This window comes from Neovison vison, chromosome 2, assembly GCF_020171115.1.
Source record: "Neovison vison isolate M4711 chromosome 2, ASM_NN_V1, whole genome shotgun sequence".
NCBI classification, from domain to species: domain Eukaryota; kingdom Metazoa; phylum Chordata; class Mammalia; order Carnivora; family Mustelidae; genus Neogale; species Neogale vison.
The window spans coordinates 55,899,357-55,916,626 of NC_058092.1; the positions used below are offsets into that span (position 1 = coordinate 55,899,357).

Genomic DNA, 17,270 nt, shown 5'->3' on the forward strand with positions numbered 1-17,270 from the left:
TCAGAAAACACGTGACGATAAATGGGCTCCTATTTGATTGTTTTCATGACTTTTAAGAAGTGAGCATGAAAATAAAATCTTTATTTTCAGTTATTACCCACCAATAAGAGAAAGTTAGGTTCACAGTTTTAGCTCTTGACACAAAGTGAACTAGGAGGCAAATTTACATCCATCAGATACAACTAATGGACCAACTTTTTAAAGTTCAGGCTATCTTGAAAGCTTGCAACATACCAGATATTGCTGTATTCTCTAGTGACAGAATGCCAGCAATGGCTGACACTAAGTAGACCTTGTGACGTGTTTTTAATAGGAGGTGTTTTCTATATGTTGCTAAAAATCAAGGTTTACATACATGTTACATGTCCAGAAACAAGGTAAGATACTCAAAAGTCTAACCACAATGATTTCAGATCATGTATGTTGCAATCTCAAGAGGGGTCAATAGTCCATATGGACTAAATTAATACTTGCCTCTGGGTAGCAGGTATGTTTGTAAATATAAAATTATATTAGACATTAGCACCAGTGCAGAACATGCTCAGCATCATAAGATCCAAACACCAGCACGAAAGTTTATCCATCATTAAAAACCAATTACCTCCTTCCTAAGATGTCCAACTAGCAGGTAACTAGATTAATAAATCTAATCCAAATGACTAACTCTTGTACTGTACAATTTCTCTTTTAGAAGTATACGGGAGAATGAATCAGCTAAATAGGAGATATTTTATGATTTAAGATCTTCAATATTTCAAAACTGGACATTACCATACACAGGTAGAAAATACTGAGTTACAGAAGATCTTTGAAACTGTACATGAAAATTCCTTTCCTGTTTACTAATGAATGTGGCATTAAGATTAAAAAAAAAAAAATCCCAGAAAATCTGTTTGTTGATAATTCTCCATGTATGTTTTAGTAAGTGGTGATGCCCCTGTTCAAGGAACCCATTAACCTAATTTTCTAATGGAGGAAGAGGTAAAAAATACTTATCACTTTATGTGGAACAGTTATCTATCAACTCAAGACCCAACTTAACAGTAATATAGGAAATTCAGAAACAGTAAGATTTTTGGTTTATATTTCATGGACGGTGCTGCTGTTCCAACCTTATAAAGTAAAGCTGTCTGCTTTCCAAATTCCAAAAATTAACATACTCCCCCATCTTACCATACAAACCAGTGCCCTTTGGTTTCTTTAGAAAAAGGAAGGGTTAAAGGGTTGTTGATTATGGAAGAACAATTTTGATTTGGGACCTTCCATACACATATATCATACTAAGTGGCTAGATGCTTATTTTATATAACAGTTTAAATATTATGCAGTAGCCAAATCAACTTGTTCCACCCACCCTTTGGAGGGGGAAAAAACCCAACCCCCATGAAACTACTTCACTTGGTAGAATGTGTATCAACAATAAGTAGCTTAAACTTCCACCAATAAGGTGTCTAGTCTGGTTTTTTAAATGGGAAAGCCACACATTGTAGAAGTAAATATACTTGAAATCGTGTCAATTATAAATTTGAACCTAATGAACCATGCAGGAGCAAGGGTTAATAAACCAATGTGCTTTGAATTTGTTCAAGTACTGATATTTCTGTATATAAAGATTTAGCATATATAACAGCTATCATGAGAAGTGAAAAAAGATTTTCCCCAGAAATGAAAATATTAAAACTAAGTTAAAATACATAAAGTAGTATTAGTATTCCACACAGCATAAAATTTGACAAATCAAAGTTTACATGACCCAGCTGACCATGTGTGAAAATGCAAAGCAGGTATTAAAACTGATATTATGTCCAATATTTAAAACCAGTTTGTAATTGGGAGAACATCTAAATCCTTAATTAAAAAACACAAATGAAGTGAAAGCTTTAAACTGGTACACACTGTTCACACCTATATTTCAAGTTTGGAAATGCATATTTGCAAGCAGCAATACAAAAGTATTCATGAAGAATGCATAATCTCTGAAAATTATGAAAACATCCCTGCTACCAATACATTTCTAAATACAAAACTGACTACCATATTGTTACTTCTGTGTAGCGAGAGAAGTTCATTTTCAAAACAGATAAAATTCAGTCTTTAGGTGTGAATGGTATGAATGACAGTCTTTTTTTTTTTTTTTTTTTTTAAATTCTTAAGTCGTTTGGGATCCTTAAGCATGCAAAACCTCAGATGGGAGGGTCCACAAAGGAACCAGGGTTGTCTTATGGCATCCAGTTACGCCAGAGCTGGGAATGCCTCAGGGTCATCTACATCAGGAGCAGAAGCACTTGACTGAAAAAGAAAGAAATCAAAATTAACAATTCTCCAATCTTGGATTTCCATGTCTACATTTACACACATAACTCTAAAATACTAAGTAAAAATGTGTCAAAGCTTTACTGTTACGGATCAGAACAGGACTGTAATTATTTGCAACAAGGCTTGTCCTGTGTGTCTATCAAGACCTATTCCTTAATAACATGGGTTTAGTTTCCTAATAAATCACATAAAGAGATCCACATGGGATATATATATATATATGATTCTTTGTTTACTATTTTATTCTCCTCAGTTGCTAAGTAAGAATGGCCTCAGTTTGAAAGCAGGCTAAGAAACCTATTACATGATCCACTCATCAATACTAGAAAGGGACCCAACTCCTACTTACAGTCAAAGAGTAACAGCAAAAACATACTTAAAGATCTACATACACAAAGACCCTTTAAAAAACCTGATGTTCAGAGGAAGAAAAAGAAGTCAGCACCCCATGACATTATTATTGGCAACCATAAAATCTGTATTAAGCTACTATTATAATCAAACACTGACAGACTCAATCAAGCAAGTAGGTTCCCAATTTGCCTCATCAGGTGTTGACAATTCAGGACATCACTGTTTCCTAGCCAGACCACAAGAGATAATGAACTAACCTAACCCAGAAGTTACTGCTAATACTTTAATAGTATCTAGTCCTTAACAGTATGTACTTTGGTATCAGATCAGAATTCATATTTATCAATTACTAGGGCTTCTATAAAAATATTTAAGAACCTGTTTTGTGTCATACACATGGTACAAGTTATTAAATTATAAAAGTAGGACAAAAATGAACCAGCTCTCACACTGTAGTTAAAAAAAATTTTTTTTTAAATCAAGAAAAAATACATGCCTAAAATCATCCAATTAGTGTCACACAATTATGGACCCAAATGCTATCCTGAGACTAAAAGAGCAGGAGAGTCGAGGCAAAGGAAGTAGTTGGAATTTCAAGTAGACCTCAGCCAAAGCCAAAAGTTTATTTGGTTCCCTATACCTCAATTTCTTCTTCTATAAAATGGAGATGTCAATGTAGTGACAACAATTAAATGTCACAGTACATAAAATACCTGCACAGCACCATGACCAGCACCTAGTAAGTACTTAATAAACACCTGGTAAATACTCTGTAAACAGTGATAAGTGTAACTTTACTAGAGCACTGTTCAATTAAGTGCCTTAAGCAAAAATATAGCCCAAAATGTATTTTCTTCAAGGTATATCTATTTCCTTTCCCTTTTAATCCTATCCCCAAAAAGATCTAGGGCACTCATTTACCGAAAGAGGTCCTCAAATTACTTCAAAAAGTGAAAGAATTCTTAATATTACCTTGTCAGTTCTGCTGCCACGGTTTGGACGTCCACCACGCCCACGGCCACCTCGTCCTCCCCTGCCACCACGTCCTGGGCGGCCAAGGTCTCCAAAATTGATCTCCAGCTGAGACGTTATATCATTTGCTGGCTTCCGGAAATGATGGTCCATAACTGAATCTTCAGCATGAGCCTAAGAATTTAAGAGCAGACCATGGGGTGATTTATAGAAAAACAACACTGCAAATTTCTAAATAATGAACTTTCTCTTAAAAAGACTAAAAATCTAATCTGCACTTCATGTGAACAAATAAATCAGCAAATGATAATTTTAAAAAATGCCAATGCCACTACGTTAATATGTAACGCTTAGGGATCAGCTATAGTCATCTTATAGTAAGAACCCTCTGACTTTTAACTTTATAAACTACAGTTCATACTGGCAAGTCTTGAATAAAGGTATAAAATCAAACAACACAAGTGGCTGGGCCCCATCTGAAACCTACTGAATCATAATCTTTAGAACTGAGGTTTGGGGGCGCCTGGGTGGCTCAGTGGGTTAAAGCCGCTGCCTTTGGCTCAGGTCATGATCCCAGGGTCCTGGGATTGAGCTCCACATCGGGCTCTCTGCTCAGCAGGGAGCCTGCTTCTTCCTCTCTCTCTGCCTGCCCCTCTGCCTACTTGTGATCTCTGCCTGTCAAATAAATAAATAAAATCTTTAAAAAAAAAAAAAAGAAGAAGAAGAAGTGAGGTTTGGGAAAGTACATTTTAAATGTGTCCGTCAGGTAGATTCCAATATGAACCCTTGATGAAGACTTATGGATAGATGGAATGGGAGGTCTCTACTGATGATTAATACTGACTCACTTTTTTTTCCCTTTAAATATTGAATCACTTTTTAAGTTTTAAAGAAAACTTGCTCTGTACTCTTCCCAAGTATTACTTGGGAAAATCAGGTATAAACTTCTCAGAATGCTTTTCTGTTCATGTACAACTACTCTGTGTTCTTTCCTATAAACTAGAAAATGACAGACTCAAGTGAAATGTGACTTTATATCAGGGAGCCTTGAAAAGCCAAGCACAAAAAATGCAAGTCTTAAATATAGACAGGTAACCTTAAAGTCAACATGTTTATGAAATCCAAATCCTCCTCTGTATTTATATATAAGGTATACCACCCACTCTGTAAAAAAACAAAACAAAGCCAGACAATTTTACGCAGCTGAATTCTTAATTTCTTCCTGTACGTTTGGGATGAATAGGTTTTAAATTCTTCTAATTGATAACTTTTCTTACGCTACTTTAAAGTATGTTTTAGTTTTTCTAAATACTGGTATAATCCTTTTCTGAAGGACAATGAACATTTTGTTCTTTCTAAATCTTGTAACACTACATCTGTTAATAACTATCCCTTAAAGTACCAATATAAATTTTGTATGTTTTGTATATTTTTGTATGTTTCTATGTTTTTACCCCTTTAATCATCTAGTATCCAAACTAATTGTCATTCCTCAGTGCTAGGCAACTTAAAGGCAGTAAAAGGTTCTTCTTAAGAGAACAATTTAAAATTAATGTTTAAATGTAAATCCACAAAACCACTAGCAAATTGAAATCAATTATATATACTAATTAATTTTTAAACATTTGCTATTGCAAGGCAACAGTATCAATTCATTAATTAGAATCATTTTATAAGTTTATAGAGCACAGAACCAAAAAAACCTAGTTGATACACTACACTGCTGAAACACCTCAAAGTTTTTACTACAGTAATACAGAGGACATTTGGATGTTCAGGGAACATCTCTTTAAGGCAGCAAATAAATGTGCATAGTTTTTGCTTTTTCTTCTAGAGCAGTGAAATGATATCAAGAAATAAGAGCTCTAGCTTCAGCCCTGTCAATTAACACCATAATTCAATTTTCCATTTCTAAAGTTTATTTTCCCTAATTACTACTTATTGTTCTGAGGATTAGGATATGTAAAAGAAAAAGGGCCCTTAAATATACAACAAACTTGAAGATCTACCCAAAGACCAGACCATATATGCCAGTAAGGTCAGATCCGAACAGGTAGCCACATCACAAAGGCTACATGAATCCACACAAAAGGTGGCTTGATAACAAAATTATCCTAGTTTCAGTTATTCTCAACCACTTTCACATTTTAATTTTCAAAGATTCCTAATTCTACATATATCATCTTATATAATAATTATTTCTGAAAAGCTCAATGTAAAACTGTGACTATCTAACCTGATTTTTACAAACTGCATAAAGAGACTTCAGGGTAACTAATGAATTATGTAAAATAGATCAGTATTTTGTGCAGCATCTTGTTCTGGAGACTGTTCTGTCAAGACCCCAAAAAAGTTACAGATAATTCTATCAAAGGTACCTAAGTAAATCTTTCCCATATTAAGCAGTTTAATCATCAGTACAAATTAACAATCTTCCCAGATGAACTTGCATGGTTTCTTTAATCAGGAATACTCTAACCCAGATACACAACTTCATCTGAAAGAATTACAAAAAAAATAAGCAAAAACATCAAATAAAGCCAAAAAAATTTTCCCCCCCGCAGGACTTGGCCCTTAAGGCAATGTCCCCATTTATATTATTTTATGAGTCAAAGTAGTTTCAACCTTGATTTTATTTCAAAATGTTCCAAGTTTGTTTCACAAATATTTAAGAAAATTAAAATGCAATTATCTCACTGAATCTTATTACAGGTTGCCTTAATTTCAATTTAACTTTATGATTAAAAACTCATACTTGCACAAGCCCTAAATAATACAGCAGTGAGCCATTCCTCTACCTACCTACCCAAGGGACTGTTATCAAATCAGAAACCAGAAACATGTCTCTCAAATATTTCACTAGTAAATTAATCTGCTGGTTCTTATAAGACATCAGCCCTCAGAAAGGATAGCATCATTTACTGAAAAGTCTTGATCATTATAAATGACAAAGTTTGAAAAACCGAACATTGATGAAGCCATTCTTTTAGGTTTGGGTAACCACATGAAAATGCTTACCTTTCAAATGATTCAAAGGCGGGACTTTAAAAAATATCATCATGAAAAGACCTACCTTATTTCAAAAACACTAGTAATTGTATGATATACAACAGACTGCTTTCTAGAAAAAACAAAACCACCACATTAAATATATTCTGGATTGAATGAAAGACTACCTTTCTTGAAATATACGGTAACACAGTTTATTTTCCCTTTTGAACAATTTATCTACCCCCAAGGATCTTATGTAAAGTGTTTATTTTTTATAAAGATTAACCATGTGATATTTTGAAACAAGTAGTATAAATACAATTCAACACACATCTGAGAATTTCCAAACACCACAAAATATAATTTTACCTCTTCACTCTTTGACTTATGAAGAACAAATCCCTTCTTCCATTGCCCATCAGCACCTTCATTTGGTTTTCGGATATTAAATTCTACTTTTGCCCGGTCCTTATTTTGAATAGCTTTCCACTCATCCAAAGTCATTTCTTTTGGACCCTCTTCCTTTACTTCTTCAACTTCGTTCTCCCTGTGAAAACATACTTGTTTTATAGTTGGTAAGGGGCTGATAATATCGTAACTTATGATTATAAGGAAGAAGAAAATTTTGGCTGGTTGGTAATCTTTAGAGCTTATCCAAGGACAAAAGGATACCAGTCTTCTGTCTTCCAACTGTTAACACATAATTTGGTGGAGGATAGAAATTCCGTGCTTCTTCAATTAGTGAAAGCATGAGTAACAGAAATACACAACTCAACTTCATAAACTATGAAATCAACTATCAGTAATAACAACCTTGAACTGTCTTTATCCAAAATACACATTTCTTAAAACTATACTGCTTTAAAACTGTATTCTTGGGGCGCCTGGGTCATGATCCTAGCATCCTGGTATCAAGCCCCTTAACAGGGGCTGAGCAGGGAGCCTGCCCCTCCTTTTCCAACTTGTGCTTGTGTTCCCTCTCCCACTCTCTCCATCATAAAAATAAATAAATAAAATAAATAAAAGCTGTACCCTTATGTGATTAAAATAGTTGACCTAGCTTCTCTTAAAACACACTTTTAATTTCTATAATTTCCCACAATATAGAACTTATAACAAAAATAGAGGCAGTCATCTAGGACGCCCGTGAGCAACCAAAATTCATACTCTAGAATATAAAAGAACTGTTCCTCTCTCCTTTATCAACTAACACTTAATGGCAAAACAATTTTAAAAGCAAAGTTCCCATAAATCCAAAATCCTTTATACTCCAAACTTTCAAACCAGCCTGCGTATGGGAAGGAGACTGGTGGTTTTATAAGTACTGGAACCCTCCACAAAACAGTTTCAATACTTAATACTAAATTAGTTATTTCCAAGTAAAATTCTCAGGATATAACTGTTATATACTATACTTTTCCCTTTTTATAAAAACAAAGCATGGGCCTAGGAATCTATTATTTTAGTCTAATCTGAACATGCAATGGTCACCAAACAAGTTGCTTGCTATTTTGGGAGCCCTGCTTCCTTCCAAAGATAGTAGGTGATTCAGTTAGCCTTAGAGCTCAAATATCTCTCTTCCATGCTACTCCTGTTTGACAAATCTTATCTTAAAACTGCCTATACCATGTTTACATTTAATTAATGAGATCTTGGCTATCAATATCAAGTCCAACTCTGTCACTTTACAAATGAGAAAACTAAGGATCAAGAAAAGGTCCTAGTTATTCCCAAGTCATGACAGAGCCAAGAATAGAACTTGGCATACTTTTACCATGTCATGAAATCACAATACCTATCTTCAAAGGTTGTAAGGATCAAATGAAGAAAATGGAAGTTCTGGGAACTACATATTAAGGGAATTAATCAAAGTTCAGTTTGTGCTTCTTAAATTTACACTTCCACATGCAAGATATAATGCTATATTCAGATTCTCTCTACTCTAGAATAAGACCAGAAACTGCTCTAATGTCATTATCTCAATCTTCTTTAGGCCAAATACCTGCAATTTCATTCCTGGGTCCTGTCAATACATCATTTCCTCTGATAATCTTATAATCTTTGCAAATCACTCTTAAGGTGATCTAAATATAGGCTCTTTATTAAAGGAACAGTTGTGTTGGATGTTGTGAAGTACTCCTGTTACATTAAGGTTCATTTTAGTCGCCCACCATAATTTCATTGTTTACCACTCAAAATTATAATTTCATATTACCCCAAGTTCAACATCACTTAATACCATGTGTTTTTATTTACTTTAACTATAAATCAATTATCATTCCTTCTTCCAACAAATCTATGGAATATGACAGAATTACCAACAGTGATTCACTGTAGGATCAAGCCTTGGAGAAAAAGCAGAAAACCACCCGATTTAAATATGCTGATTAAGAATTATAAACCCTATATAATTCCTAGTTAAAAGTCTTTACATCACAATACTACATGACCAGCATGTAACTTCTGCTTGGGCTGACAGATACTAGAGAAAGGCATTAAAGTATTTCTATCTTAAAATTCTTTCATCCCTGAATGAAAACTTCAAAATCAAATCTTATACCTAAAATTTCAGAAAATGAAAAAACTGGATTAAGAAAGCCAGTGAATTAATAACATATTCTGGCCCTTGCTGTCCTCATACATTTTAAAACATGCCAATAATGCTATGTTCCAATTCTATGTTGATGGAAAAAGAAAAAAAACCTTCAGATGGACAAAATATTTTAAAATGGTCACATCTTCTAGTTTTGGAATAAAATTTATATAGTTAAGAGTCCAAAGTACTTTGAATTATGTGTTCTAAATACTACCTTTTCTGTCAATCACTCGGTCTAATTTTTAGAAACCCCCAACTTTAGCTTCCAGTTCCCACCTATTCAATGCCTCTGGATAGCCATCATCACCAAGATTATTCATAATAATAATATTAAAAGCATTCACAACTTCTCTAACAAATAGCTAAGTAAAATGCAGGACATCTTATTACTATTCTCCATTCTCAGGTTAAATAGTTAATTTTTGTTCTTAAAGTTAACAGATATTACTAAAATACGTGTTTTCCTTATCTTTTCAAAGACAACAATGACAATTTAAAATAGAAATAACCATTTCTATTTTTCAAGCCATTATAGCCCAATATAGGAATGTGTAGAGCACTCTTCTGAATAGATACTATTTGAAGAACTGTTGTACAATACAAGTCTCCTGTAAAAGCCATCAAATAACAGCATTAGTGCTCGCTTCGGCAGCACATATACAAATAACAGCATTATACATCTATGTTATTTTCTCGGTAGAAACCCAAATTGCTTCCAATGCTTATGTCCAGTGGCATCACCACTATACATAAACCACTTACTTATTTTCAGTGTCTGCAACTGGGTGCTCTTCACCTTCAGGTGTTTCCTCAGTCACATTAGATTGATCCAAGTCACTGCAATTATAAGATATTTGTTTCTGAATGTATTTTGGGGACTCTCTAAGGAAAAAAAGAAAAAGAAAAGCATCTAGGTCCATTTACATGTAGCTTAAGAATTTCTTATACAACTTTAAAAATCTCACATTCTGAGTCTTTTCTTACTAAATTTACTTCCCAGTAGACCTCTAAGAAAAAATAATTTAAAAATGCATACTGATCCAAGTTTATAGTTCAAGTACTCTACTCAAAACGTAGCAGGAAAGAGTAGCTTGCTTTAAGACAAACATCACCAGACTGTCAAATTTTTAATGACCACAAGGGTCAACAGCTATAACAGGAACTATTAAAGACACACAGAAAATGAGTATACCCAAATAACTAAAATGTAAAGTTTCAGGAAAAGTTACATAGCTGTATGAAAAGAAAAACTAACATCACATTTATTTAAATATAGAAAAATCGGTCATGTGACATACTGTACTCAAACCTATCCAACAAGCTATTTTAAGGAGTAGCTCTGAGAGTACCTGTTAATGTCCTACAGATAAGTTAAAATATAATAGTTACGGACAAAACTCTAGTAAAGCATAAAATCAATCTTATTTAAATATTATTTAAAAAATCAGAATACCAACGTTAATTCATCTTTGACAGTTCCCCAGTTGTGAGATCCGCTACCTCCACGTTTATCCTCATGCTTCAGGCCACTGTAATGTGAAAAAGAACTAACAAAACTGAGTTAACATAATACTCTTTAATTCTAGAAATGCAAATTTTGTTATATTAAAGAAGTAGAATCACATGTAAAACTACAATAAAAACCAATATAAGACTTACGATCTATCACTTCCACTATGCCTATCAAATTCACGTTTGCCACGAGAATCAAATCCATCTCCTCGGCCCATTCCACGTCCACGGCCTCCTCGACCTCTTCCAAGACCACCACGGCCTCGGATGGGCCGATCAATAATCGGTCTGCAACAAATAAAAAATATCGTATATTTCCAAGGTTTCCAGAAAAAACAAAGGGGGAATGGAATGCATCCAAAGGCTCAAATGTAGAAACATATTTATTGGCTAATAACCCAATGGTTCATTAAACACAGGTTTTAGAAAATTCAGAAACAGTCTACTTCGAACCAGGAATCAGAACTGGGAAGCTCCCCCCAAATAGGAAAATTATTTTTGCTTTCTCTAAAAGTTTACTACTAATGCCTGTACTTTTTCATGATTATGCATATTATAATCCAGTAAAACTATTACACCTCACCAATACACTTCGAAATTAAAATGAACACATCTAACATGCGTAACACATCTAACACAATAATATGAGTAATCTGTTTTGCTATAAACAATTACCCAACAGGACTTTTCTGCTAACATCTGGGGATACCAAGGAAAAGAAACTGTCCATCAATTCAACTGAAGTGTTCCATTACTAGAAATCCAAGACTGCACACTAAAAATTGTTACCAAAATGTTCACAGTAGAACAATGAATACACTTAGGTATTTCTTGAAAACTGATAAACATACCAGCCACATTGCTACCTGGCAAATTACACCCAATTTATAGATTTGTATTAAAATATGACTCTCTTAAACTGACAAAACATGAAGAGATTTTTAAAAATCTTGCCTATCAACTGAAAATTCTCCTCCTTCACCCTTTTCTTCAAGTGGCTTTTCAAATCGTCGTTCACGAGGTGGTCGCCTTTCTGGTCTCCTATCAATTATTTTCCCTTCACCTTGCAGCTGTTGATCAGGTCTTCTTCCAACACGTCTTATTCCTGAAATGATAAATAACCTGCGTAAGCAAATTATTTTTGCAACACAAAAAAAACTGGCAGACTATTGAAGACCAAAAAGAAAAAAAAAGCTGTTTTTTTCAATCCAGTAACTAGCACTTGCAGCTGAAAAAGGCCAAAACTACGCCATCTCTAAAAAGTATAACAAAGTACCTAAGAAATTCCTAAAGACCATAAACTTGTTTCAAACTTCTGTGTAGTTTGCATAATTATGCCTCCCCCACCAAGCAGTCTCTATAATCAACTTGAAAGTTATCTGAGTAACCATCATTTCTCTCGGGTTTCAAGATGCCAGTCTCTTAATTTAAAATTCTAACTTTTGAGAAATTTTAGTCATGATACATTCTGGCTTTAAAGATACCAAGAGATTAACCCCAGTAGCCACTCATTAATAATACCCAAGCAAATCAACACACTCACCAAAGAAGGGCCCTCAGAAAAACAGTGAGAACCACTATTTTAAATGATCTGGAGAAAACAGAACTCCAGCAGCGTAAAAAGAGTGACAGTTCTATAAATTGAAAAACTGAAAGGAAAACAAACAGCACTGAGGATTACATCTCCACAGTTTCAAACAACTAATTAACCAGAAAAGAGTACTATTTTCTTGTATTAGTATATATTCACATATGTATCCATCCATATCCATACACACAGATTAAAAAAAAAAATACTGCTATGCAACCACTAGGAAATAGTCCAGTTCTGTTTTATTATAAATGGAGAGCTTTTTTTTTTTTTGCCTTAACAAGTATCTTTGTGTCCAAATCTTTAAATCCCCTCCCCACAAACACACATACCCCTTTAAAAACTATTTTTTTCCATTTCCTTAAATAGAAAAACTATTTTTTTCTATTTAAGAAATAGAAAAACTATTTTTTTCTATTTAAGAAATAGAAACTTGTGGGGCGCCTGGGTGGCTCAGTGGGTTCCGGCTCAGGTCATGATCCCAGGGTCCTGGGATCAAGCCCCACATCCCACTCTCTGCTCGGCAGGGAGCCTGCTTCCTCCTCTCTCTCTGCCTGCCTCTCTGTCTACTTATGATCTCTGTCAAATAAATAAATAAATAATCTTTAAAAAAAAAAAAAAAAGGAAATAAACTTGTTACACTAAGTGATGGCTGAAGTATTTAGTGACTTCCCCCAGTATTACTTCTTTCCTGTTAGTGTCACAAAAGCAACCAGTATACATTACTGGCCTCAAGGATAAGTAGATAAATTCATGACTGGAAAATTTCAGGTATGCTCTAACTCCCAAACCATAATTTCTGACAAAGAAAAAAAAAGGCTGAGGAATTAGTTTTATAACAAGATCTTAAGTTAATCACTGGTTCTAAGAAAGTGACCACCATCAGGATGCACCCCATCATTCAAATGCTTATAACTAAAGTCAAATAATAAATATCAAACTCTTAAATGAAATTTTAAGGTCCACTCCACATAAACTCTCAGGACAGGCCATAAATGTAAGATCTTAAGGCATCTTAAACAAATGTTGTCACAGGTATAGTGTACTGGGGTGGAGCTATGGAACCAGTCCTTATAATCATAATATCCAAGCCAAACACACCCGAATGAACAATGGCTTCCTTCCCCACCCAATATCCATTATTATGCTTAGAAAACATAAAAAATTTACTAAATAAATTCACCCAATGGCTGACATTTAAAAATTCAAGCTTCTCTTAATCTATTTACCTGTACTTGCAAACTTCACTTGATTTTCAGTAGATTCCAGGCTTTGAATTAAAAAATTTAAAAACATCTCAGTCTACACTATTAGTGATGTTCTGCGGTGTCAGTTCGCAGATTCTTCAAATGGACAAAACACAAGACACAAAACTCCTATAATATTACTAAGAACATGTACCTAAGATATGCCTAGTATCTGCCAGCACCTATATGCAAAGGCATAAAACACATAATCAGGTAGCAATTCTTCCCACTACATGAAGGTAGGAAGACTTTTCACAGATCAGTCTCCAATGCCCAAAACATCAACTGACAGGTAGTATGATATAAAAACAAAATCTTTTTCACTCAACTTTTTCCTGTATTTATAAGCTTATGTTTTATGCAATTTAAGGTTACGAGTACTATGAATTGGTGATCTAAGGAAGATGGTGATAGCTAATATGTAAGTTTACCCAAGGAAAGAGTACTGAATGGTAAACTCTGTCCTGGTTATAAATTTATGAAGTAATTCCCCACCACTGCAACTTAAAATACTAGGTTCCAGGCCAAAAGCTTACCTCCTTAAAGCTGGGCTTTATGATCAAAACAACTGAGGGGTTTAAACCAGGCTTCACAGTTTGAGCATTCAAAATGGGTGAACACATCTACCCGGTACACTTTAGATGTATTAGACTCAATTTTTTCATGCACTTTTTTTGGATTAGTGAGATTAAGGAGGTAAACCTGAGCAAAAACAGTAATACAGGCCTGTGTTCCTTAACGCAGAAATTAATTATTCAACTGTGCTACAGGCTGCTTTAAAACCTAGATGACTGAATTGATATTTGGTCTAAACGATGTATAAAAGGCTTTCAAACACTCCCAAGTTGTGCTTCTCCCCAACCTGTAATTTTAACACAAGAATGCTTTTGTTTTATTCACCACATAGGTTCTTCATTCCAAGCATTACAGAAGTTCTGTATTAAAAAAAAAAAAAAAAAAAAAAAATCCTAAGCCAAAACCGAACACAATTGCTGTGATTTTTATAATTAGTTGAATGCTGCGGGATTCAACTAAAACTAATGAGTAACAAGTTTCTTTCAGGAGCACGTGCCAGAAAAGGGTAATTCCAACTTTCAACATAAAAAGGCAACTTTAAAGAACCATAGCTTAAGTCCTACACCTACTTGCTACTGATCACATACACTTTTATCCTCAACTGTTTTGCTTTTTCATCCACCACAAAAGATCAAACAGAAATAAAAAAAGGCAAAAATCAACCTCAAGACAAACCTGTGAAGTTTACAGTGACCTCTGGTAGCAACTATTACCCGCCAATGAATCCTGACCATGCTTCACGCACATGTGGCGAAAAAGTTACAGACTCAAAAGAGGTCTGCTGTGGCTAAAGTTGTGACAGCCTCTGCACTCAGTTCACCACGAGGCCCAAGCTGGGCCACCATATGAAATACTAAGTGCAGGGGGGAGGGAGCGGGCGAGATGTTGGGAGAGAGGACGGGCCTCAGGATTTCCTGCAATAACCAGTCTCCGTTCAGAATTCCCGCTTCTGCTTACTACAGTGTAACCAAATTTCTCTTTTCAAAAGGTTAATTCACTTGAGCAAGTTGGTAGTTTCTAATAGTTGAAGGGATGTGGGGCGGACAATTAAGGCACATGTGGCATCTAAAACGGTAGCGCTCACTCCACAGAACCCAGAACTAGCTCAGGTGCAAACTCCGACCCCCAGCTTTTCACTTGGGTACTCCGCGCCATCGTGGGACAAGATGGCAGGGAAGAAGCCAACCGCACCTCAAAGCAGCACGCCGAGGGAGAGCTCTGAGCAGGAAGAAGCTCTGGACCCCACGCTTCCCCGTAGCTACAAACGCTTCACTAAGTAGCCAGCCTCCCCGAACCTCGGTCCATGCGCTTGCCCGCCACGGAATCCGGCGGGAAGACAACAATCTCCCAGGATCGCGAACACGCTCAAGGAGCAGCTTATCTCTGGAGCACGCTCCCCCCTCTCAGGAACTGAGGCGGGAAGGGGGTGGCTCCAGGATCCTTGCAGGTGGTTTCAACTTGGGGCTACCACGCTACCAGCACCTTCGCGGGACCTAGCTTTTGTGGTGTGGGGGAAAACCTGAGGAAATCGGCGGCAAAGTCTCCCGCGAACCCTCGGAACTCCAGAAGCAAGTGATAGCCTTAAGTCCCCTCGCTCTTTCCCTCCATCCCGGGTCTCCCCCACCTTCTACCACAGCTTTACCTTCTTTCTTAAGCGCCACGGGCGGCTGCGTCTCCTCTTTCTTGTCAACCACGCCAACGTTGGGGGGCAGCGGGTTCTTGCGGTCTTTCTGGGACTCTTTACGCAGCTGTTTGCCTGCCGCGTTGGAGTTGGTCTGGGCTGCGGCCTGAGCTGCGCTCTTGGCCCCAGGGCCCCCAACGCCGCCCCCGCCGGCTTCTTTTTTCTTATTCTCTGCTGCCTTCAACACCTCAAAGGGGTCCGATTCGTCGTCAAATAACTGGTCGAATCGGTTGGTGACCACGCAGCCGAAGCCTTCCTGTAAGTGCCCAGGCATGATGGTGGCTCGGCGGCGCGTTCCTCCACGGATTGCAGCGGGCCGCGCCGAGCCAAGAGCGCCTGCTTCAGCTCTTCCCACAAGATGGCCGGGCCGAGAGAGGGGGGCCGTCTTCTCTTCCGGCGCCAGGCGCACATCCGGGAGCGGCCAGCGCCGCACGGCACTATGGGGTATGTAGGCCAGAGTCGCTTCTCCTGAGGCGGCTTCCGGCGCCAAGACTACAATTCCCAGAATACGTGGCGCGACAACTCTTCGCGCGCGCCTAAGAGGCGGGACCTCATGGAGGGCGTGGAGCTAGCGAGCTGAGGGCGGGGAAGCGCGATGGTGGGCGGAGTTCTGCCACCTGCTCTTGCCACCCTTAAACTCTCTGGGTCTCACGCTACGCTGAAAACAGGAGAACGTGACCGCGTATTTCGCTCGCGAAAGTGTTCTGTCTTTAGTTTTATTCTCCCCGCCTCCATCCCTGGACTAACTTTCCCCACTTCCCCGGGAAGGTCAAGGTGACTCTAGATCTTACAAGAGGGGACTCGCAAACTTCCAGGGCTGGAGGGCCTCCCGAAGGCAGGTCCCGATCCGTTCCATGTCCCTAGCTGCCCAGGTGCTGGAGTAGCCCTCTTGCAATGCCAGTAACGAATCGAGACTTTAGTGTTTAATGTGAGGAGGAATACGCTTTCTCTCGCGGTGACACGAACTCGGTTAGGAGAATTAATCAAAAAGACAAGTTGAACTGTCGCCGGGGAGTACTGCGCGCCTTTCCTAAGTGTTGCGTTGGGTGCTTAAATTGCTGTTAACTCCTAACAGTGCAGCACTAGCTAGACACTGGGCAAGCCACGAAAGGCAGTGTTTGTGAGAACATTTTCTGAACTCAATCCAACTGTCCATTAGTGTCCGGCAAGCTGAGGATTAGGCGTTAGTAAAATGTGCTCAAGACACAACATTTTAAAGTATCCGACTGTGCACGGTGCTGAGAGATGCAGTGAGAGGAGGAAAATAGTCATCAAATTAATTGCCATTACTAAAAACACTGATATTAGCTGATAATATTAAAGTCCATTAAGGTAATAGATGTCAGTGCACATTCAAACGTATCTGGTAACACTCTTAAGTGTTTAACTATATCACCGTAATTTTTCAACCTTTTTCCCATTTACACTAAATAG

The 17,270-nt window shown here is 37.1% G+C and overlaps 1 protein-coding gene across 4 annotated transcripts; it reads right to left on the minus strand.

The window, feature by feature from the left end:
- Window positions 1-1,067: 1,067 nt before the first annotated feature.
- On the minus strand, window positions 1,068-16,214 carry SERBP1 (SERPINE1 mRNA binding protein 1). 4 transcript variants are annotated; one of them, XM_044238437.1, is made up of 8 exons: window positions 15,798-16,214; window positions 11,696-11,846; window positions 10,889-11,029; window positions 10,687-10,758; window positions 9,992-10,111; window positions 7,003-7,180; window positions 3,643-3,816; window positions 1,068-2,289 (listed from the first exon to the last, which is right to left on the minus strand). In XM_044238437.1, exons 1-8 carry the CDS (start codon window positions 16,108-16,110, stop codon window positions 2,233-2,235), a joined length of 1,206 nt encoding a protein of 401 aa, XP_044094372.1. In that variant the 5' UTR covers window positions 16,111-16,214; the 3' UTR covers window positions 1,068-2,232. The 4 variants fall into 4 exon arrangements, with proteins under 4 accessions (XP_044094372.1, XP_044094374.1, XP_044094373.1 ...); XM_044238439.1 differs by having other exon boundaries at window positions 9,992-10,066; window positions 15,798-16,213; XM_044238438.1 differs by having other exon boundaries at window positions 9,992-10,066; window positions 10,687-10,776; window positions 15,798-16,213.
- Window positions 16,215-17,270: the final 1,056 nt, after the last annotated feature.